General features: G+C 42.9%; 1 protein-coding gene across 2 annotated transcripts in view; it reads right to left on the bottom strand.

Moving 5' to 3' along the window:
* Window positions 1-324: 324 nt before the first annotated feature.
* Window positions 325-18149, bottom strand: part of CMTM7 (CKLF like MARVEL transmembrane domain containing 7) — a 47501-nt gene continuing 29676 nt past the window's right edge. Inside the window, exons 2-5 of one of the 2 annotated variants that reach the window (XM_019727740.2) lie at window positions 11174-11347; window positions 5316-5414; window positions 2631-2712; window positions 325-1027 (exon numbers count right to left, since the gene is read on the bottom strand). In XM_019727740.2, coding sequence (XP_019583299.1) covers window positions 1014-1027; window positions 2631-2712; window positions 5316-5414; window positions 11174-11347 — 369 coding nt within the window. In that variant the 3' untranslated portion in view covers window positions 325-1013. The remainder of the gene's footprint in view (window positions 1028-2630; window positions 2713-5315; window positions 5415-11173; window positions 11348-18149) is intronic. The other variant, XM_019727741.2, reaches the window with a different exon arrangement.

The raw sequence follows: 18149 nt of genomic DNA on the forward strand, positions 1-18149 counted from the left end.
TTGTGCCTGGGTTATTTCATTTAACATCATGTCTTCGAGGTTCATCCACGTTGTAGAATTTTTCTTTTTAAGGCTGCCTGTGTTGCTTTTGAGTCCTGCTTTATGTCTGGTGTGAAAAGTACTTGGCTTCTACCCTTAAAAGCAATTTACTTTGAAAGTATGTAAACCTTGAGAGGCCAGTGTCTTCTGCATCCTTTACCCTTTTCACCCACCGTGCGTGGCCCCCACGTAGCATCATATGCTTCCCCATGAGGCTCGTGGGCCCCTTCGCTTCACTCCTGGGTTTGCAGCCTTCTTCTAGTTTAAGAAGAAATCCTTCTGCAATTGGCCAAGTCAATATTTTATTTAAAAACACAAACACACATACACACACACAATGTCAATGAAGGCAGGGCCCAGAAAGGAGACTGAGCTCTCCTCTTCGGGGACAGGCTGATCACATAGTGCTTCTACAGGCATGCCTCATTTTAAGAAAGAGGGGTATCTTCAAGACCAGATTTCCAAGCTGTTAGGTTGGTGCAGACGTAATTGCGTTTTTTTGCAATTTTTCACCTTTTAAATCGCAATTACTTTTGCACCAACCTAATACATAAATTTAGGAGATGGCTTTGTTTTCATAGGTAGACGTGAGGCAGCATCACTCCCCTGAGGAATGTGAAGTAGAGGCAGACTTAGGCAGGAGTACTCAGAAACCCCTCCACTGTGGTACATGGGGTCGCCAGTCCCTGAGGCAGTTCTAAAAGCAGGAGGGAGAGACCAGATTTCCCTGGAGGCTGCTTTTCTTTCCCAGATGGGGGGGAATTCTCCAAGGACGACTGGAGAGACAGGTTTGGAGCAGCTCGGGAGCCCACAAGGAAGGTGAAGGCCCCCTTCTGTACCCACCAGCCCGGTGGGACTTTGGCACAGGAATACAGGTTCAGAAGTCTTTCCTAAGGTCACTGGATCACTGATCCTCCTGTCTGGTAGGCCATGCGTCCTGCAGGCCGCCTGCAGGCCCGGAGGCTGTGATGTCCTCAGACGGCTGCATCTTGGGAAGGAAATGGCAAAGTCAGCATGGCTGGCCAGGGCAGGGCCCACTCAGAAGCCACACACCAGAAGGCCATGTTCTGCTCAGTGCACGGCCTTCCTCCACCCACACCAACTTTCACTGGGACTGTTTTATTCTTTTTAAATACATTTCTAAAATAGTAAAAATATTAAATAGCACAGAGGGGATTCCCATCCCGACCTCTCCCCACGCCAGGTTTCCCGCTCAGAAGTATGTGAACTTCTTCAGCTGTTTCTTTTGGCTCTTCCTCCACTACTTTAAGTAATATGTTTATACCAATATTTGTAGATTACCTTTAGACGTTACCTATTCACTTTGTTTTTACATTTTTTTTTCATCATTCTTTTTTCCCATAAAATGCTTTACTGAGATATAGTTCACATACCATAGAATTCACCCATTTAAAGTGTACAAGTCTACAGTCTGCACTGTAGTCACGGAATTGTGCAACTATCACCACAATTTTAGAACATTTTCATCACTTCAGAAAAACCCCCTATCCAATTAGCAGTTACACCTGTATCCCACCTCCCCTCGTCCCTAGGCAACCACTAACCCACTTTCTGTCTCTATAGATTTGTCTATTCTGGACAGTTCACATACATGGAATCCTACAATATGTGGTCTTTTGTGACTGGCTCCCAACCTGGTAACGTTTTGCCAGTGACTACTAGGAGGAAATTGAAGCTCTGCTGTGGTGACCTTTCTGCAGAGCAACTCAGACAACAAAATTTGCATACTTTGATATTCTTAATGTTTTGTTTTTTTTTAAAGAAAGAAAAAGAACAAAGGAAGTGCTAGATCAAAGAAAGAAGTGGATTAATCAAAATAGCTGGTTCAAGCCCACAGCAATTCTGCTGCTAGGAATTCATTCTAAAATAAAAAGTATTAGGTATATATAGAGACATGTATTTATACAGATGCTCACTATAGCACTTTTTCGTAGCAAAGAATTTTGAAAACAAACAAACATAATACACCCAGATAGGAGACAAGGAAACTATGGCATAGACATGCAATGGGGCCAATTTGACACCCCAGAGCCATTCAGAACGACAGAAAAGAACACCTAATGACATGGGGGAAATGTCTGGTAGACCGTTAAGCAGGAGAAAAAGAGCAGGTAAGAAAAATAACAATTAAAGTCTGATCTTTCTAATAAAAGCAACATGTATATCTATATTATCTCTATCTCTATGTCTATAAATCTCTATATATTCAGAGAAAGGAAATACTGGAAGGGTAGACACCCAGCAGGGGCTATTTCTGGATAGTGTGATAGACGGTTTTTATTAAAAACATTTTTTCCCTTATTTATATTTTCTCTCTTCCATATTTTATTTTTGACATTAGGAAACATTTAAAGAAAATGCTGCTCCATCAGAGGCTGAAACGTTAGGGTGTCCCTGGGTGTGGTGGAGAGGGGGACCAGAGCAACAGTGCTTGGGGCCCCTGTGCCCCCACAGCCTCCCTACAGCAGGCTGTTCCCTAGTGTGGAACCCCCAGAACTTCTGGCCGTCCTCCTGTTCCCGAGCATAGGGAACTTCCAGAGATCATCTGTGTTCAGACAACTGGAACTCACCTGTTGACTGAGTCACACACGAGATCTTGTAGGACAGCCACACGCTTGCCAGGCAGAGGAAGGTGGCCATGAAACCAAAGACCTGCACGGGAGAGAGAGGAGAGGAAGTTCCCAGGCTGAGGGTCGACCACTCAGGCAGTCTTTCTGTTTCTCATCTCTGTGCCTGTTCCCTGTAACCACTGTGGCCAGAAGGGAGCGTGGGAATCATGTGACCCGACTACCTTGTCCCTGCATAGCTATAGAGATGAGACCCTGTCCCCGGGTCCCCCAGCTGGGTCCCAGGCCTCTGGGTCTCAAGCCCTTGGCAATTCTCACTCTAGGCAGCTTTAGTGCCCATGTTTGGGTTTACGTTTATAAGTAAGCTGGGGACAATCCACTGTACTTTAATTATCCTGGGCTAATAAAAAAGGTAGAACTGTACATTTTAATTTGGGTTTTAAAAATTTTAATGTTCAAGTGGATTTTATTGGTGTGGTAGCACTGTTTGCATTTCATTCATCATGGTTTTCTGTTTGGCTCCATAGCTGTGTAAGAGCCAGAAGCTGAGGCCTTGCTATCTAGTCTTACATTTGCACATATTTAAATAATGTTAGACTAAGATAAGTTCAGGTAGCGCTCCTGTCCTTTGTGAGGGTCCTTCCACTGCTCAAGTGTTGGGACCTCGCCCTGTCCAACGTGTCATCTGTGTAGACGGGGACCAGGGCACCCGCAGAGGAAGAGAGCCTGGTGTGAGGCTCACCAAATGGTCAAGTGAGAAGCAGGCGCATATTCTGGTGTCTTGTCTGGAACTTCAAAGCCTGAAGCCATTTTATTTGTGAACAGCACTGGCAGCTGCAGCCAAAATTTACTGAGCACTTAATACGTACCTGCCAGTCTTCTAAGCCCTCAGGTGTGTTGATTCCATTAACCCTCACAACTCTGCCAGGTGGATGCTGGTGTGACTCTCCCCCTGCCGCCTTATCACACACAGGAAGTCAACTGTTTTGCCCAGGGCCACAGAGCAGCAAGGGCCAGACCTGGGACTGGAGCCCAGGAGTCTGGCTCCAGAGGATATGCTCTGCTCTACTTGTTGCCCAGGTGTTCTCAGACTTGCAAAAGACCTCAGGCTTGCTACGTTGCCACTAAGCACCCGGCCAAAGCCACTGCTGACTTTGGCCCAGGAGCAGCCTGACAAAGGGCAGGAATTTCAAGGTTCCGTTTTCTTTTCAAGCCTGGCTGCTGGTTTGTATAAGCAGCTGCCCCCACCGGTCCACAGCCCCCTTCCCCCTCCCCCAGGTCCATCTCCTTGGCTTCTTTTGTACTGATTGTCTGCACCACATAATTAGCCTATTAGAGTCTGTTCTGGCCTCTCATTGTCTGTTCTGCACAATTAGCACATTATATGCCCTCATGGTCTCCAACTGTCTGCACTGCATAATTGAACAGTTTATTCTGTTGCTACATAATGCTGTCCTGGATGACAATGCCTTGTTTGCTAATTGTTTCATGTGCCTTGGCCTTGACTCCTAAGCCAGATCACCATTTCCTCATAAGCAAGGATCATATCTTTTTTATTTCTTCTGGCTCCCTAGGCCCAAAGATAGTGTATGATAAATGGGGTTTATTAGGATTCCAGGGCTAACACCATTATGTGCAACCTGAATGATAAAACTCAGTAGGACTCTCCCCATGTGGTCCTAAAACATGGTGGCCCAGATTTCCTCTGTGTCTCCTCTGCCAGCCTGCCTACAGTCGGGCAGGTGGTAACATGTAGGTGGTAAGCACACCTGGGAGATGGAATGGAAGGGTGGGCTGTGGGAGGCACTTAAGGGGCCTGAGTGTTTAGAGGACTGAGCTTTGGGGGGCACACTCCACCTCTCAGTGGAATTCCAGGCACGAACCCACTCTCAGCCCAAAGTCTGGAGTATTTGGGTAACATGTATAAATGAAAGAGTGACTGTCACACCGAGAACTTTTCGGAAAACTCATTTGAAAAAAATCTTGCCTGCTCTTCAGTGAGGCAAGTCAGTACTAGCCCACGGGCCATCAAACTGTAAACAATTTACTAAATCAGAAATCAGATGACAGGAGTCTATCAATCTTTTTAAAACCATAACATACACATATGTATATGAGTGATAAATATACATAGCTCCCACGGTACTGTATTTTTGTCCTTTTCCATACTACTGTTATTTAGGCTATCAGCGGGATCAATTTTCACCTTTGAAAGGTATAGGAAGATTATTTCCTGGACTGAATACGGTTAAAAATTAGGATTGGCAAAGCTAGGACTAATGGCCGATATCACTAACTAATCACAGTACTGTTCCCTTGGGCCCAAAAGAGGCCCCAGAATCTTTCTCTGCGTAAGACTGAAGCAGCCATGAGCAAATGACCAGCATGAGCATGTGAATTAAAACCTGTATGCCCCCTGATTTAAGCAGTGGCTGTAAGAGAGAGAGGCCTGGGCTGCTGGGGCCATTTGGGTTTGCCAACAGCCCTGACGATCCACCTCCCGAGACCCTGCCCTGCGGGCCCAAGTTTAAGGCTCTTTGGAGACTGTTGCTGGCTGGCTCAAGGTGGGTACCGGTTCTGTGAAAGAAAGGCCCCAGAAAACAATCCCTTCGCTGTCCCTGTCAGGAAGAAAACAAGCATTCAAAAAACATGAATTCATTGCTGACGTCTCCCCGAGAATGTCCTCACCGCTCCAGCTACCAGTCCGCTCTGGCTGTAACTCTTGGAAGCTGCCACGATGGAAGCGATGAGGAGAAGGAGGGTACCAATTAAATAGTGCAGGAGTTCCTGGGGACAAAAACAAAGCAAAGCAGTGGGTAGGGAGGTCCACTCCTGGTTCTCAGAGTCCACCGGGCAGAAGAGATGAATGGAAGGGGAGGGAGGGGAACACCCTGACAGGAGCAGCGCAGCTCACAGGCAGCAGACACAGGAGGCTGGCCAGGATGAGGCCAAGCAAGAGAGGAAAGATGCCCAGGCAGGTGGGGAGAGAGGGGACAAAAAGAAAGGACACTTTTTGTGTGAAGAGAGAGGTTCATTAAGGACGGTTCCACTCCTGAGATCAGTTTGTACACAGTGCCTAGACCTGCCCAAAGCTACTAAAAAGCAATCGAGCTTCTCCCAACTCCCAAACTGGAGAGTTCAAATGAAGATCCAGCTTTGAGAAGCAAAGCCCCTTAGAGAGATGTGTGCCTTTCGCATCTGCTTCAGATCAAGTTTTGGGCAAACAATGTCCTAGCTTTGGTGACAGCCCAGAGTGTTTGCCTGTGCTGTGAACACTTTCAGGTGTGGACTTGAGAGGTGCTCAGCCCCTTCAGACTTGGAGTCAGAGCCTGGAATGAGGTCAGCAGCCCTTCTGTGAAGTGCCTGGGTGTGTGGTGGGTGCTGGCTTTCTCACGCTAAGTCCTACTGGTTTTGTCCCCAATTTGTCTTCCCTCTTCTCTTCTCTGAAAGTGCGCCTCAGGCCAACCTCTGATGAGTCTACTGGCACAAATGACTCAGCCTTTACTTCTCCCCTTGGTCCTCAAGGTCATCAAGTTCCACCCCATTTATTCTCCATGATTAAAATGGCATCTTTGCAGGCCTTGGAGGAGGCTGGACCTCTGTCACTCAGCAGCATAGCAGTATTTTCACCTCATCATTTCTCCTCCCCAACAAACACCAGATCAGAGGAGAACTGGGTCTTCAGGCCATTTATACATGAATGAATCCAGAGTGTATTCATTTTCAGTTGTCTTCAGTGAGAGTTTAGAAATCATACCTTCATGAAGTTCTGTCCATCAGGACAGTAGCTATTACATTTTGGAAAAAGCAATTTTTAAGCTGCAGCTCCTCTCAAAGGTGTGCAAAACCAAAGACCCTGATTTCTCCCTTAGTGACCTGAAAGGAATATTACGAGGTAGCCAACAGAGATTTTGATTAAAGAGCAGATTAGTAACTGGAAGTTCCCTCCCTCCAAGATTCTCACACACAAAGAAAAAGGAGTGTGACGTGGGATAGGGAAAATGAGTTGAGAGTCCTAAATGGAAGATGCTTAAGTAGTAAAAAATGTGTGGCCGAGCTTATCCTTCCAACACTCACCCCTCTTTCGGCCTACCCTCATTCATGTCCCCCAGCTTTTATTCTCTCCTTTGCTTGTTCATTATCAGCGTCAGGGAAGATCAGGGGAACTTGTTCTCAAAAGAAGCAAAAAGGTGCCATAACTTTGAAACAGGTCTTATAACTTAGGGACACAAAAGAAATTTCTTTTAAAATAACAATGGGTGATAATGTTAAATGTGAATGATTAATTCAATCAAGAAGCAGAGGTTGTCAGACTGGATTTAAAAAAAAAGACCCAACTATATACTGTCTATAGGAAACACACTTTATATTCAAAGACACAAGTAGATTGAAAGTAGAAGGATGGAAAAGATATGTCATTCAAATAGCAACCAAGAGAAGGCTGTCTATAATAGTATCAGACAAATAGATTTTAAAACAAATAAAATATGTTACCAGAGATAAAGAGGGATATTTTGTAATGATGAAAATGTCAATTCACCAGGAAAATATAACAATTATAAACATGTATGCACCTAATAACAGAGCAACAAAATACATGCAGCAAAATCTCAAATAAAAAGAGAAACAGATAAATAATAGTTGGAGGCTTCAATATCCAATTTTCAATAATGTATAGAACAACAAGGGAGAAAGAAGCTCAGTAAGGAAATAGAAGACTCAAGCAATTCTATAACACAACTAGACGTAACAGACATCTATAAAATATTCTACCCAAAAATAGAATATACATTCTTCTCAAATGCACATAAAACATGGCTTTACTTTGGAATTCTCCAGGATAGACCACATGCCAAACCATAAAACAAACCTCTGTAAATGTAAAAGGACTGAAACAATATGAAGTATGTTCTCCAACTACAACAGAATGAAATTAGGAATCAACAGCAGAAAGAAATTTGGGAAACTCACAAATATGTAGAAATTAAACAATACATTCCTAATTAACTAATGGGTCAAAAGAGAAAGCACAGGGTAATTAGGAAATACCTGGAGATGAGTGAACATGAACATGCAATATACCAAAACTATGCAGTGCAACTAAAGCAGTGCTTAGAGAGAAATTTATAGCTGTAAATGCCTATATTAAAAAAAAAAAGAAGAAAAGTTTCAAATTAATAACTTAAACTTCACCTTAAGACACTGGAAAAGAAGACAAACTAATCCTAAAACAAGAAGACAGAAGGAGATAAATATTTGAGCAGAAATCGATGATATAGGGAACAGAAAAACAATAGAGAAAATCAATGAAACCAACAGTTGGTTCTTTGAAAAGATCAACAAAAGACAAATCTTTAGTTAGACTGATCAAGAAAAAAAAAAGAGAGAAAAGATTCAAATGACCAAAGTCAGAAATGAAAGAGGGTACATCACTACTGATCTTACAGACATAAAAAGTATTTTAAAGGAATACTATGAACAATTGTATGCCAATAAATTAGATAACTTAGATGAAAAGAACATATTCCTAGAAAGACATACTAGAGAAAATGACTCAAGCAGAAATAAACAATCTAAATAAATCTATAACAAGTAGAGTTTGAATTAAGAATAATAAAAAATGTCCACAATAAAAGCCCAGATCCAGATGGCTTTACTATGGAATTCTATCAAACATTTAAAGAAAAATACCAACTCTTCACAAGTTCTTCTAAAAAAATAGAACAGGAGGGAATACTTCCCAAATTATTCTGTGAGGTTAGCATTACCTTGATAACAAAACCACACAAAGAAGTTGTAAGAAACCAATAATGTCTCTTAAGAATGCTAATGCAAAAATCCTCAATAAAACACTAGCAAACCAAATCCAGCTACATATAAACTGAATTTTACACTATGACCAAACAGAATTTATCCCAGGAATGCAAGATTGGTTCCACATATGAAAATCAATGTAATACACCATATTTATAGAATATTGGGGGGGGGGGGAGAGGAGAGAGAAACCCCACACGATTATCTCAATAGACAAAGAAAAAACATTTAACAAAATCTAACACCCTTTCATGATCAAAACAACAAAGAAGGTAATTTTTTGATATGATAAATGGCATCTACAAAAAACCCACAGCTAATGATGAAAGATGGACTGCTTTCTTTCTAAGATCAGAAACAAGATAATGATGTCTACTCTTCCCACTTTGATTCAACATGCAACTAATTTCTTGCAATAAGGCAAGGTAATAAAAGGCATCCAGATTGGAAAGAAATGTAAAACTATATTCACAGATGGCAATGATCTTTTATATAGAAAAGCCTAAGGAATCCATTAATAATCATTAGAGCTAAGAAATGAGTTCAGCAAGGTTGAGAATACAAAATCAATATATGAAAATTAATTGTATTTCTATTCACTTGTAATAAACAACTCAAAAAACAAATGAAGAAAATAATTATATTTGAAATAGCATCAAAAAGAATAAGATACTTAGGAAAAAATTTAACCAAAAAAAGGCAAAACCTATACTCTGAAAACTACAAAACACTGTTGAAAGAAATTAAAGAAGATCTAAAAAGAAGATCTAAATAAATATCATGGATCACAAGACTTAATATTAAGATGGCAATACTCTCCAAATTGATTCACTGCAATTCCTATTAGAATCCCAGCTGACTTCTTTGTAGAAACTGAAAAGTTGATTCTAAAATTCATATGAAATTGCAAAAATCCAAACAGTCCTGAAAAAGAGGAATAAATGGGAAGACTCACACTTTCTAATTTCAAAACTTACTACAAATCTACAGTAATCAAGATAGTGTAGCAAGATCAATGCAATAGAATTGAATCCAGAAATAAATCCATGAGTTTATGGCCAACTAATTTTCAGCAAAGGTGCCAAGACAATTCAATGGGGAAAGAAAGTCTTCGCAACAGATGGTGTGGGACAACTGGATATTCACATGCAAAGAATGAAGCTGAATCCTTACTTCATAGTCTATGCAAAAATTAACTCAAAATAGATCTAAAACTATGAAACTCAGAAGAAAATACAGAGGTACATCTTCATGGTCTTGAATGTGGCAATAACTTTTTAGATATACCAAAAACACAAGCAACAAAAGAAAAATAGATAAATCAGATTTCATCAAAATTTAAAAATTGTGCTTTAATGGACACTATCAACAAAATGAAAACCAGCAGAATGGGAGAAAATATTTGCAAATCATACATGTGATAAGGGATTTTTAACTAGAGAATACAAAGAACTCTTACAATTCAGTAATAAAAAGACAACCTAATCAAAGAATGGGCAAAGGATCTGAATAGACATTTCTCCAAAGAAAATACACAAACGCACATGAAAACAGGACTGACGTCATTAATCATCAGAGAACTGCAAGTCAAACCCACAAGATACCACTTTACACTCACTAGAATGACTAAAATCAGAAAGTCAGAAAATAAGGAAAAATTGGAACCCACATACACTGCTGATGGGAATGTAAAATGGTGCACCACTTTGGTAAATAGTCTGGCAGTGGAAACAATTAAACATAGTTACCATGTGACCTAGCAATTCCACTCTTAGGTATATTCCACACGAAATGAAAACACATCCACACAAAAAACTTGCACATGAATGTTCATAGCAGCAGTTATTCATAATAGCCAAAAGGTAGAACCAATCCACATGTCCATCAATGATGAATGGATAAACAAAATGTGGTATATCCTTTCAATGGACTATTACTTGGCTGTAAAAAGAAATAAAGTACTGACACACGCTACAACATAGATAAATCATGAAAACACTCTGCTAAGTGAAAGAAGCCAGTCATAGAAGACCGCATATATGACACCATTTACACAAAAAGTCTAGAACAGGAAAATTGATAGGGACAGAAAGATTAATGGTTGCTAGGGCTGGAGGGGATGAGGGGTAGGAGGTGACCGCTAAAGGGGCTGGGGTTTCTTTTTGAGGTGATGAAAGTATTTGAAAATTGACTGTGGTGATGGTTGCACAGCTCTGGGAATATCCTAAAATCTCTTGAATAATACATTTTAAATGGGTAATTGTATGGCATGTGAACTATCAATAGAGCTGTTTTTTTTTTTAAAATAACATAGTGAAAAGAAAAAACCCTGGCAACTTTGCAATCTTTCCTCAGGCTCTGCCAGTCCATTTTAGCTGTCGGATCTTATCTTTCAATATTTACAACAGTATGCATATCCATCACCTTTTGCAGCTTCTTCCTTCCACGTCTTCCCCCCAACTCTCACACACACACAGCCCATACCTGTCGCTCGAGAAAATAAACACTGAGACAAGAGGCACAGCCTTCTTGTAAGCTGGAAGGTGGGTTTTAGGAAGCAGTGAAACGTCAGGAGGAGGCGTCCACCAAACAGTGGGAAATTCAGGGCTGAAGCAGCTGAGGATGGTGGGAGAGGGAGGGTGGGCAGACGGGAAGGACACCATGGGGTCTCGGTGCCCCAGCTCACAGCCGGACTTCTGTGCCGAGGACAGGGTCAGGCCACACTCCCTTACCGACAGGGGCCAGCTGATGCAGGTGAGCGTGCGGTAGAGGCGGAACAGATGGACCAGGTAAAAGGCGAGGATCATTATCAAGTTGCAAATGGTGACCACTTCGAAGTATCTGTAGGCGCTGTAGCCGGTCCACGGAGAGCTCCTCACACAGATGAAGGCAATCAGCAGAGTGACCTGGGACAGCAGTACAGATACGTGAGAGAAACGCCCACCAAGATGTGTGCCCAGGGAACAAACAGCAACTAAACAACAGAAAATGGAGGAACTGCTACCCCTCCGGTTATTTCGTCACAAATTGGCTGGAAGAGTACAATTTCCTGTAAGACAAGCTTTGAAAATACAAGCCAGTTGTGAATGCTGAGGACTGCTGTGAGTGGCTTTGTCCTCTGAGACTGTTACGTTGTGCCTGCCGGATGCCTCCTCAGAGAGCGGGCAGGGATGTGAGAAAATACCCAGGCAGCACCATCCCATTTATTTGCTGGACCTCCACAGAGCAAAGAGACAGTCAGCATGATACCGCACCTTGGGTTTACATGCTAGGTTGAACTGTAGGAAGTTGCCAATATTTGACTGTTTGACCCACAAAGAAGGCGATTCATATGTTACACCCTACCAGGAGGCAGACAATAGTGACTGTTTACTGATGCCCAGGGTACATGATCTCATTGAGGCCTCACAGAACTCTGCCAGGTGGATGAAATCACTTCCATGTTCATATGGGGAAACTGAGGCAGACAGGTTCACTAAATAGCCCAAGGCTACCCAGCTTGTGAGCCACAGAGGTAGGATTTGAACCTCAGTCTGACTCCAGGGACTATATTCCTCCAGGGCAGATGCAGTGTTGCCTTCCAAAAATGGAAGCCCTCATCATACACAAGCCGAGGAAGGTGAATGTGTTATCATATGTGTGGGAATCCTGGTTACAAGGTGGCAAGAACTCACTGGCCATGTGGTGAGAACTTGCTAAGTCTATCATTGCATGAATGACTGAATGAATGTGCAGAATTAATAAATTAATGATCTATTGATGAATTAACAGGTCAGGTAAATTATTAGCAGCATATGAATACTGTGAAAGAGCAGATTGGAAGAGGGCAGAGAAGATTCTGAGTTTTTGTGAAGGCCACTCAAAAAGAATAAATTCATGTTCACTCTACATAGGGAATAAAACAATAAAACATAGGTGTCAAGTGTGTATAAATCTTAGGATCTATTGGAAAAGCAAAACTAATTCAGGACAAAAATTATTTTAGTTTGCCTCTTTCCTATAGTCCAGTGATTCTCAAAGGGGGGGGTGTGTGTGTGATTTTTGTGTCCTTTGACATTTTGTGTCCTAGGTACATTTTAAGTTGTCCCAACTGTGGTGGGAGGTTGTGACTGGCATACAGTAGTGAGTAGAGGCTGTGGGTGCTGCTAAACACCCCACAACATGCAGGACAGCCCCCGCAATAAAGAACTCTCTGGTCTCATATGTGGCCCAAACTGTTGTGCTGCTGTGGAGAAAGAAACCCTGCTGTAGAAAATGTGTGTCTGTATGGAGAATTAAATCACAAAAAGGATCTAATGCTGGTTAAAGTGCTCAACGCCACACATGCTCTATTTTCTAGAGCCCCTAATTTCTAGCACACTACTCGGCTCGTGACAGGTACAGCAGCTAGAAAAGCACTCTCGGCTTGAAGCTGAAAGCGGGCTTGAAGAGTGCTCTGCTTAGCAGATCAAAACAGAAGAGTGTGGCTCTGACACAGAGGGACCCTCAACATTTGCGTATTCCCCTTTGCTAATGAGCGACGTGAGTATTTTCATTTTCTCGGTTCCTCTCAAGCCAGTCAGCCATGGTAATATAATGACTCACGCCTTGAGGGTGTTTGAAGGCCGAGGGGAAGCGTTGCCTCACTCAGGAGTGTGGGCGATGGCTAGCTAGGGCTTTGCTGCCTCATCAGACCCCATTTCCAGGCATCATCCATCTGGAATGTCTATGGGTCGCCTCAGTCTTGCACTGATGCCCTCATGTACTCGGGCATTTTTATTCAAGGTCTGCCTTAAAATGCACAGAATTCAGGATTATGCTGTGCGATTGATTCCCAGGTGGAGATGCAATTTTGCACCTAATTTAATGCAAAGATTAGAATAATTTTTACAATCCTTCATCTGTGACAGAGTCGGCTCTTTCTCGTGGTGAGAGACAGATGTGGGAATTTCCCAGTGAACACAAGGGGCCTGGGCAGGTCTCCCCCTAAGAGCTCCTAGGTCTGAGCCTCCTGCAGCAGAAGTTCATTACTGCTGTACCACAAACCATCTCAACCCTCTCTGGGAAACTTGTTTGTCAAAGAAGACTTCCCAAATTCTGTCCACTTGGCCTGAGGCCGCCAACTACGTGCTCTTCTTTAGGACAGCCCAATTTTGGAAAATCTCACCGAGACAGCAGAGGCTGTGTACTTATGAATGCTACTGAAAACTTTCTTTTTTGCCCAAGGATTCTTCCACTCCTACTTTAGATAGCCAGCATCTTAGTTAGTGCACTTCAAAAAAAGAAAAAAAAAATTTCACGGATACCAAACATTTCAGGAACTCTTGTAAAGCCAGTAGGTAACCTCTGCAAATGCTGGAGACCTCAGAACCATTCAGATCCATGCTCAGGGTTAGCCAGCAAGGTGAAGCAGAAGAACAAAACAATGGTGGAGAAAAAGGCCCTGGGTGTCAGTCCCCCACCCCCACCTGGTCCTCTCAGGACCTCTTCTTGTTCCCTGCTAGAAAAGCAGATCAACAAACACGCCTGAATTTGAGAAGACTGAGTAGGACTTCGGGACTGAGTGAAGAAGGCTGGGAGGCTTTGGGAAGATAGATGTGGTTCCGTGTAGAGTAACTGAAACATGGTATCAATGCTAAGGACGTTAGTCCTGATTCTTTGGGCGCCTGCGAGCTCCCCGCATCAAGGCTTGTTCTGCTATATCGAACTGTCAAGAACACTGAAAACAGAATATCTAATATAAATGTCCATTAAAAGTAATGTTGCAAGAACCCTCAGCTCAGAGCAAGGGTCTCACAGACCAGTTGTGGCACCGGAATCACCTCAGCTTGGAAACCACCCCCCTTTCCTCCAAACTGTGTCCCTTCTGACTCCATACTATCAGAATTCTTACTGGGAAGAAGAGATGATTTTTGTGAGAGCAGGAGTGGGTTTCAATTTCACAGATGAAGCAAGTTGACGTTACCTGAGAGAAACAATTGCCCCTGAGAACTTTGGAACTAAAACAAGTTAGTCCTAATTCCACAGGCAGGTGCCAGACAGCTTGCCCAGGTTCTCAGCCCTTGTTGGGGCCCCAGACAGGCCGCCCCCACAATATCCCACAATGGCATATAGATTACATTGAATTAAGGTTACTTGATATGCAGCCGGTGCCAGAAGGGCATCTTGACCCTGAGTGCAGGAAATAAATCTCCCCTTTGACAGGTGCCCTCCCCACACCTGGAAGGCTGAGACAGACAATCTTATGACTACAGCTAAGAGCTCATCAGCCAAAGAACCTATATAAACACTTCGTTAATTTACTACCCGAGCCCAAACTTTGTTTAGATTCCTCACTAATGAATACCCACACCTTGCTTAGATTCCTTTCTAATAAGCACTAACGTTTTCGGTCCTGCCAATTCTTCACAAAGGTATTATTATTTTTCGTCTAAACAGTATAAAAAGGTGTCTGGTTCGATCATTTCTCTGAGCCTCATTTTATGATCTGAGCATCGTATTGTGATTCTCCCGTGGGCACGTATTAAATTGGTTTTTCTCCTGTTAATCTAATCATGTGTCAATTTTGTTATTTTATTACGCGTCCAGCTGTAAGGAGTAAAGAGGGGTAGAGTGGGAGCAATTCTCTTCCTCCTCAGACACCCCGAGGCAGACGTGGAATTCTGAAGTCTAAGAAGGACAATTTCTGCAGAAGATGGAGAGGCGGTGTTCAGGTGATGCCTTCTTCTGAGCTGGGCAGGAGATGCCTCTGGTGGCCTCAGGGGCACTGTGCCTGCTGCCTACCTGCAGCCTGCACTCTCAGCAGACCCGATCCCTCCATGCTCCTGCCAAGTTTGGTCTGCTGAGCATGCCCGTGTCTGGCTGAAGGTGGCACCAGAAGCCTTTTGTTTTAAGAACCCCGGGCTGGATGCTGGCAGGTCACCCATCCCTACCCTCTCGCAAGGGGTTTTTATTCTGACCTTGGAATAATGTTTCAGTGAGAGAGACAGGCGGGAGGAGGGGAAGTTACTGATGAAAGGCGATATCAAAATGTCTCAGGCCCAACTCGAAGAAGCTTTTCTGGAAAAGCCCAGTAGATGAAAGCCAGGCTTGTTCAAAAAGTGAGTTGTGGATGATGCCTTATTGACTGGAAACTGCATTTATAGATGTAAGCAAAGCCCATAAATGATTGTGCTCGGCAGTGGGCAGGCAGGAAAAGGAATTGGAAATGCTCCCAACTTTGGCTGAATTCTGCCGTGGGGTGTGAGCAGATTCACCCCTGCCTCCCTGTCAAAGGCCCTGCTGGTCATCACCAGGAAAGAGCCCTTGTGCAATCTCGTTAACACCCACTGGGCGAGAGAACCTTGCCCCTGACTTACCTTACTCTTCTAGGCCTCCTGTCTCACTCACCAAAGGCTTCTTCCCATCCCCCAGCACAGTTTTGTTTTCTATTCAAATATAAAAATGCCATGGAAAACACAAGGGAGGGGGAACAATCTAGGAAACACTATGTCAGCGGTTCACAGGTCCAGGCCTCGCACAGGTTTCCGAATCTCACCAAGTCACCTGCACTGTACTAAAAACCAGAGCCACACTTGTCCGTGCTGAGACTATTTCTGGAAGGCGGCATAGGCAGCTGTTAACAGTGACAGCCTCTGGGGAGGGGAAGAGATTATTTAGAGGTTTAAAAAATTCACTTAGTTTGTTCTCTTTTGATCACATATTAAGTTGTAAAATATCATTTTCTTAATGACATATCTCAGAGATCTTTAAGGGCACACATACAGATCTACCTTTTCCTTTTAATTGGCGGCAGCTTTATTTGACCCAGGGTTTCTCAATCTCGGCACTACTGACATTTGGAGCTGGACAACTCATTGTTGTGTGTGGGGGTGTGGGGTGTGGGGGGCTGTCCTGTAGGATGTCTAGCAGTGTCCTGGTCTCTACCCTCTAGATGCCAGTAGCACTGCCCCAGGTGTGACAACCAAAAAATGTCTCCAGACATTGCCAAGAGGCTTCTGGGGGCAAAACTGCCTCTGGTTGAAAACTGCTACTTTAAACAGTCTTTGATTAATGGCCATTTATCACATCCCCAGTTTCTTACAAACACAAACAATTTTGCAAAAATATTCTTGGATATACTTCTTTGCATATATATGAACATTTCTGGAAGATTCCTAGAGGTAAAATTACTGCGTGAAAGCGCATTCACATTTAAAATTTTGATGTTTGCTGCCAAAATGCTATCCAAAAAAGACATGAGTTTCCCTGCACAGCAAATCTTGCCAACACAGATTATCGGTGTTTAAAAAGAATGGCAATGAAATTTTGTTATTTAATCTTCATTTCCTCGATTACTAGTTGGTTGAATATCTTTTCATATTGGTTATTGCCTGTTTATATTCTTGGCCTATTTTTCTATTGTTTGTATTTTTATTATGGGTTTGAAGAACTCTTTATACTCTGAATATTTACCTATTATCTGTTACAGAAATTACAAATAATTCTCTCAATCTCTCATTTGCCTTTATTTTTAGTCTTTTGTTTCACTGAAGTTTCAGTTTTTTTATGCAGTCAAATCTATGCATCATTCCTGGGTTTTTCTCCGCCAGAAGATTATAAGAATACCCTACATTAAAAAAGAAATGTTTATTTCCTTTTTTACATGTAAAACTTCTACCTCTTTAAGCATGTGAGATTTATTTTTGTAAATGGCATGAGCCAGGGCACACAACAGGGTCCTAACTTTGGCAAATAATCAATTGTACTAATAGCATTCATTGAATAGCACATCGTTTCACCACTGGTTTGAAATGCGCCTTTTACACAAAACTTCTGTCTGCTCACTTCCAATCCATTGTCCACAGAGCAATCATCAACTTTAAAACTTCTTAAAGCCTTAGAAACTCTTCAGTAGTTTCCCATACTCTTGAATCAGGTAAAAATCATTTAATGAGGCCCAACAGGGCTGCGGGTTTTGATCCTAGCTGCCTCTGCGTCTCTGGGTACACTCTGCCCCTTAGGAGGGTCCCCAGCATTCTCTCTTATGGTACCTTTGCAATCAGTCCTTATCTATGAGTTTGTTGGTTAAACATCTATGAGTTTGTTGGTTAACCTGTTTACCACCTTCTCCCCCAACGAGAATGCAAGCTGCATGAGTAGAGGGACCCTGTGGGTTTCACTCTCACTCCCTCTGCTCCCACCAGCATACCCTGCACATAGTAGGTACTCAATTCAACATGGGGTGAATGAAATCCTGCCATCCTGTCACAGCTCCATGACACTCTGACACATTTACAAAAACACACCTCCTCCCTTACTGGCCCCAAGTCCTTTGAGAGAGGATTGTTTTTTATCGCGGCTCATCACTTAGGACCTAGTATAATGCCGAGCGTGGAGTTTATTCTGTGAACACCTTTCTAAGTTGGCCAGAAGCCTGTCTGGCATTTGGACTCTCCAGTCTGTGGGCATGGGTGTGATGTATGAGGGGCTTCCAGATTCTTAGTTCATGATGGAGCCAGAACATTATCTGCTTGTTACTCAGGCCAGGTCTCACTCCCCTTGTCCCCGACCAATTTTTCACAACAGATGCAGCCTGGGTGGACTGCCTGGTAAGTAGTGGTAACAATCATGTCACCGTGTTACCACTGCTCTTAACTGGCAAAGGTCATCAGATCACATTTAGGAAGATTGGGCTAGAAAGCACAGCCAGTCAAAAATGTCACTACATCAAAAATGGCGAGAAGCACC

This window comes from Rhinolophus sinicus, linkage group LG10 (genome assembly GCF_036562045.2).
Source record: "Rhinolophus sinicus isolate RSC01 linkage group LG10, ASM3656204v1, whole genome shotgun sequence".
In the NCBI taxonomy this organism is placed as follows: domain Eukaryota; kingdom Metazoa; phylum Chordata; class Mammalia; order Chiroptera; family Rhinolophidae; genus Rhinolophus; species Rhinolophus sinicus.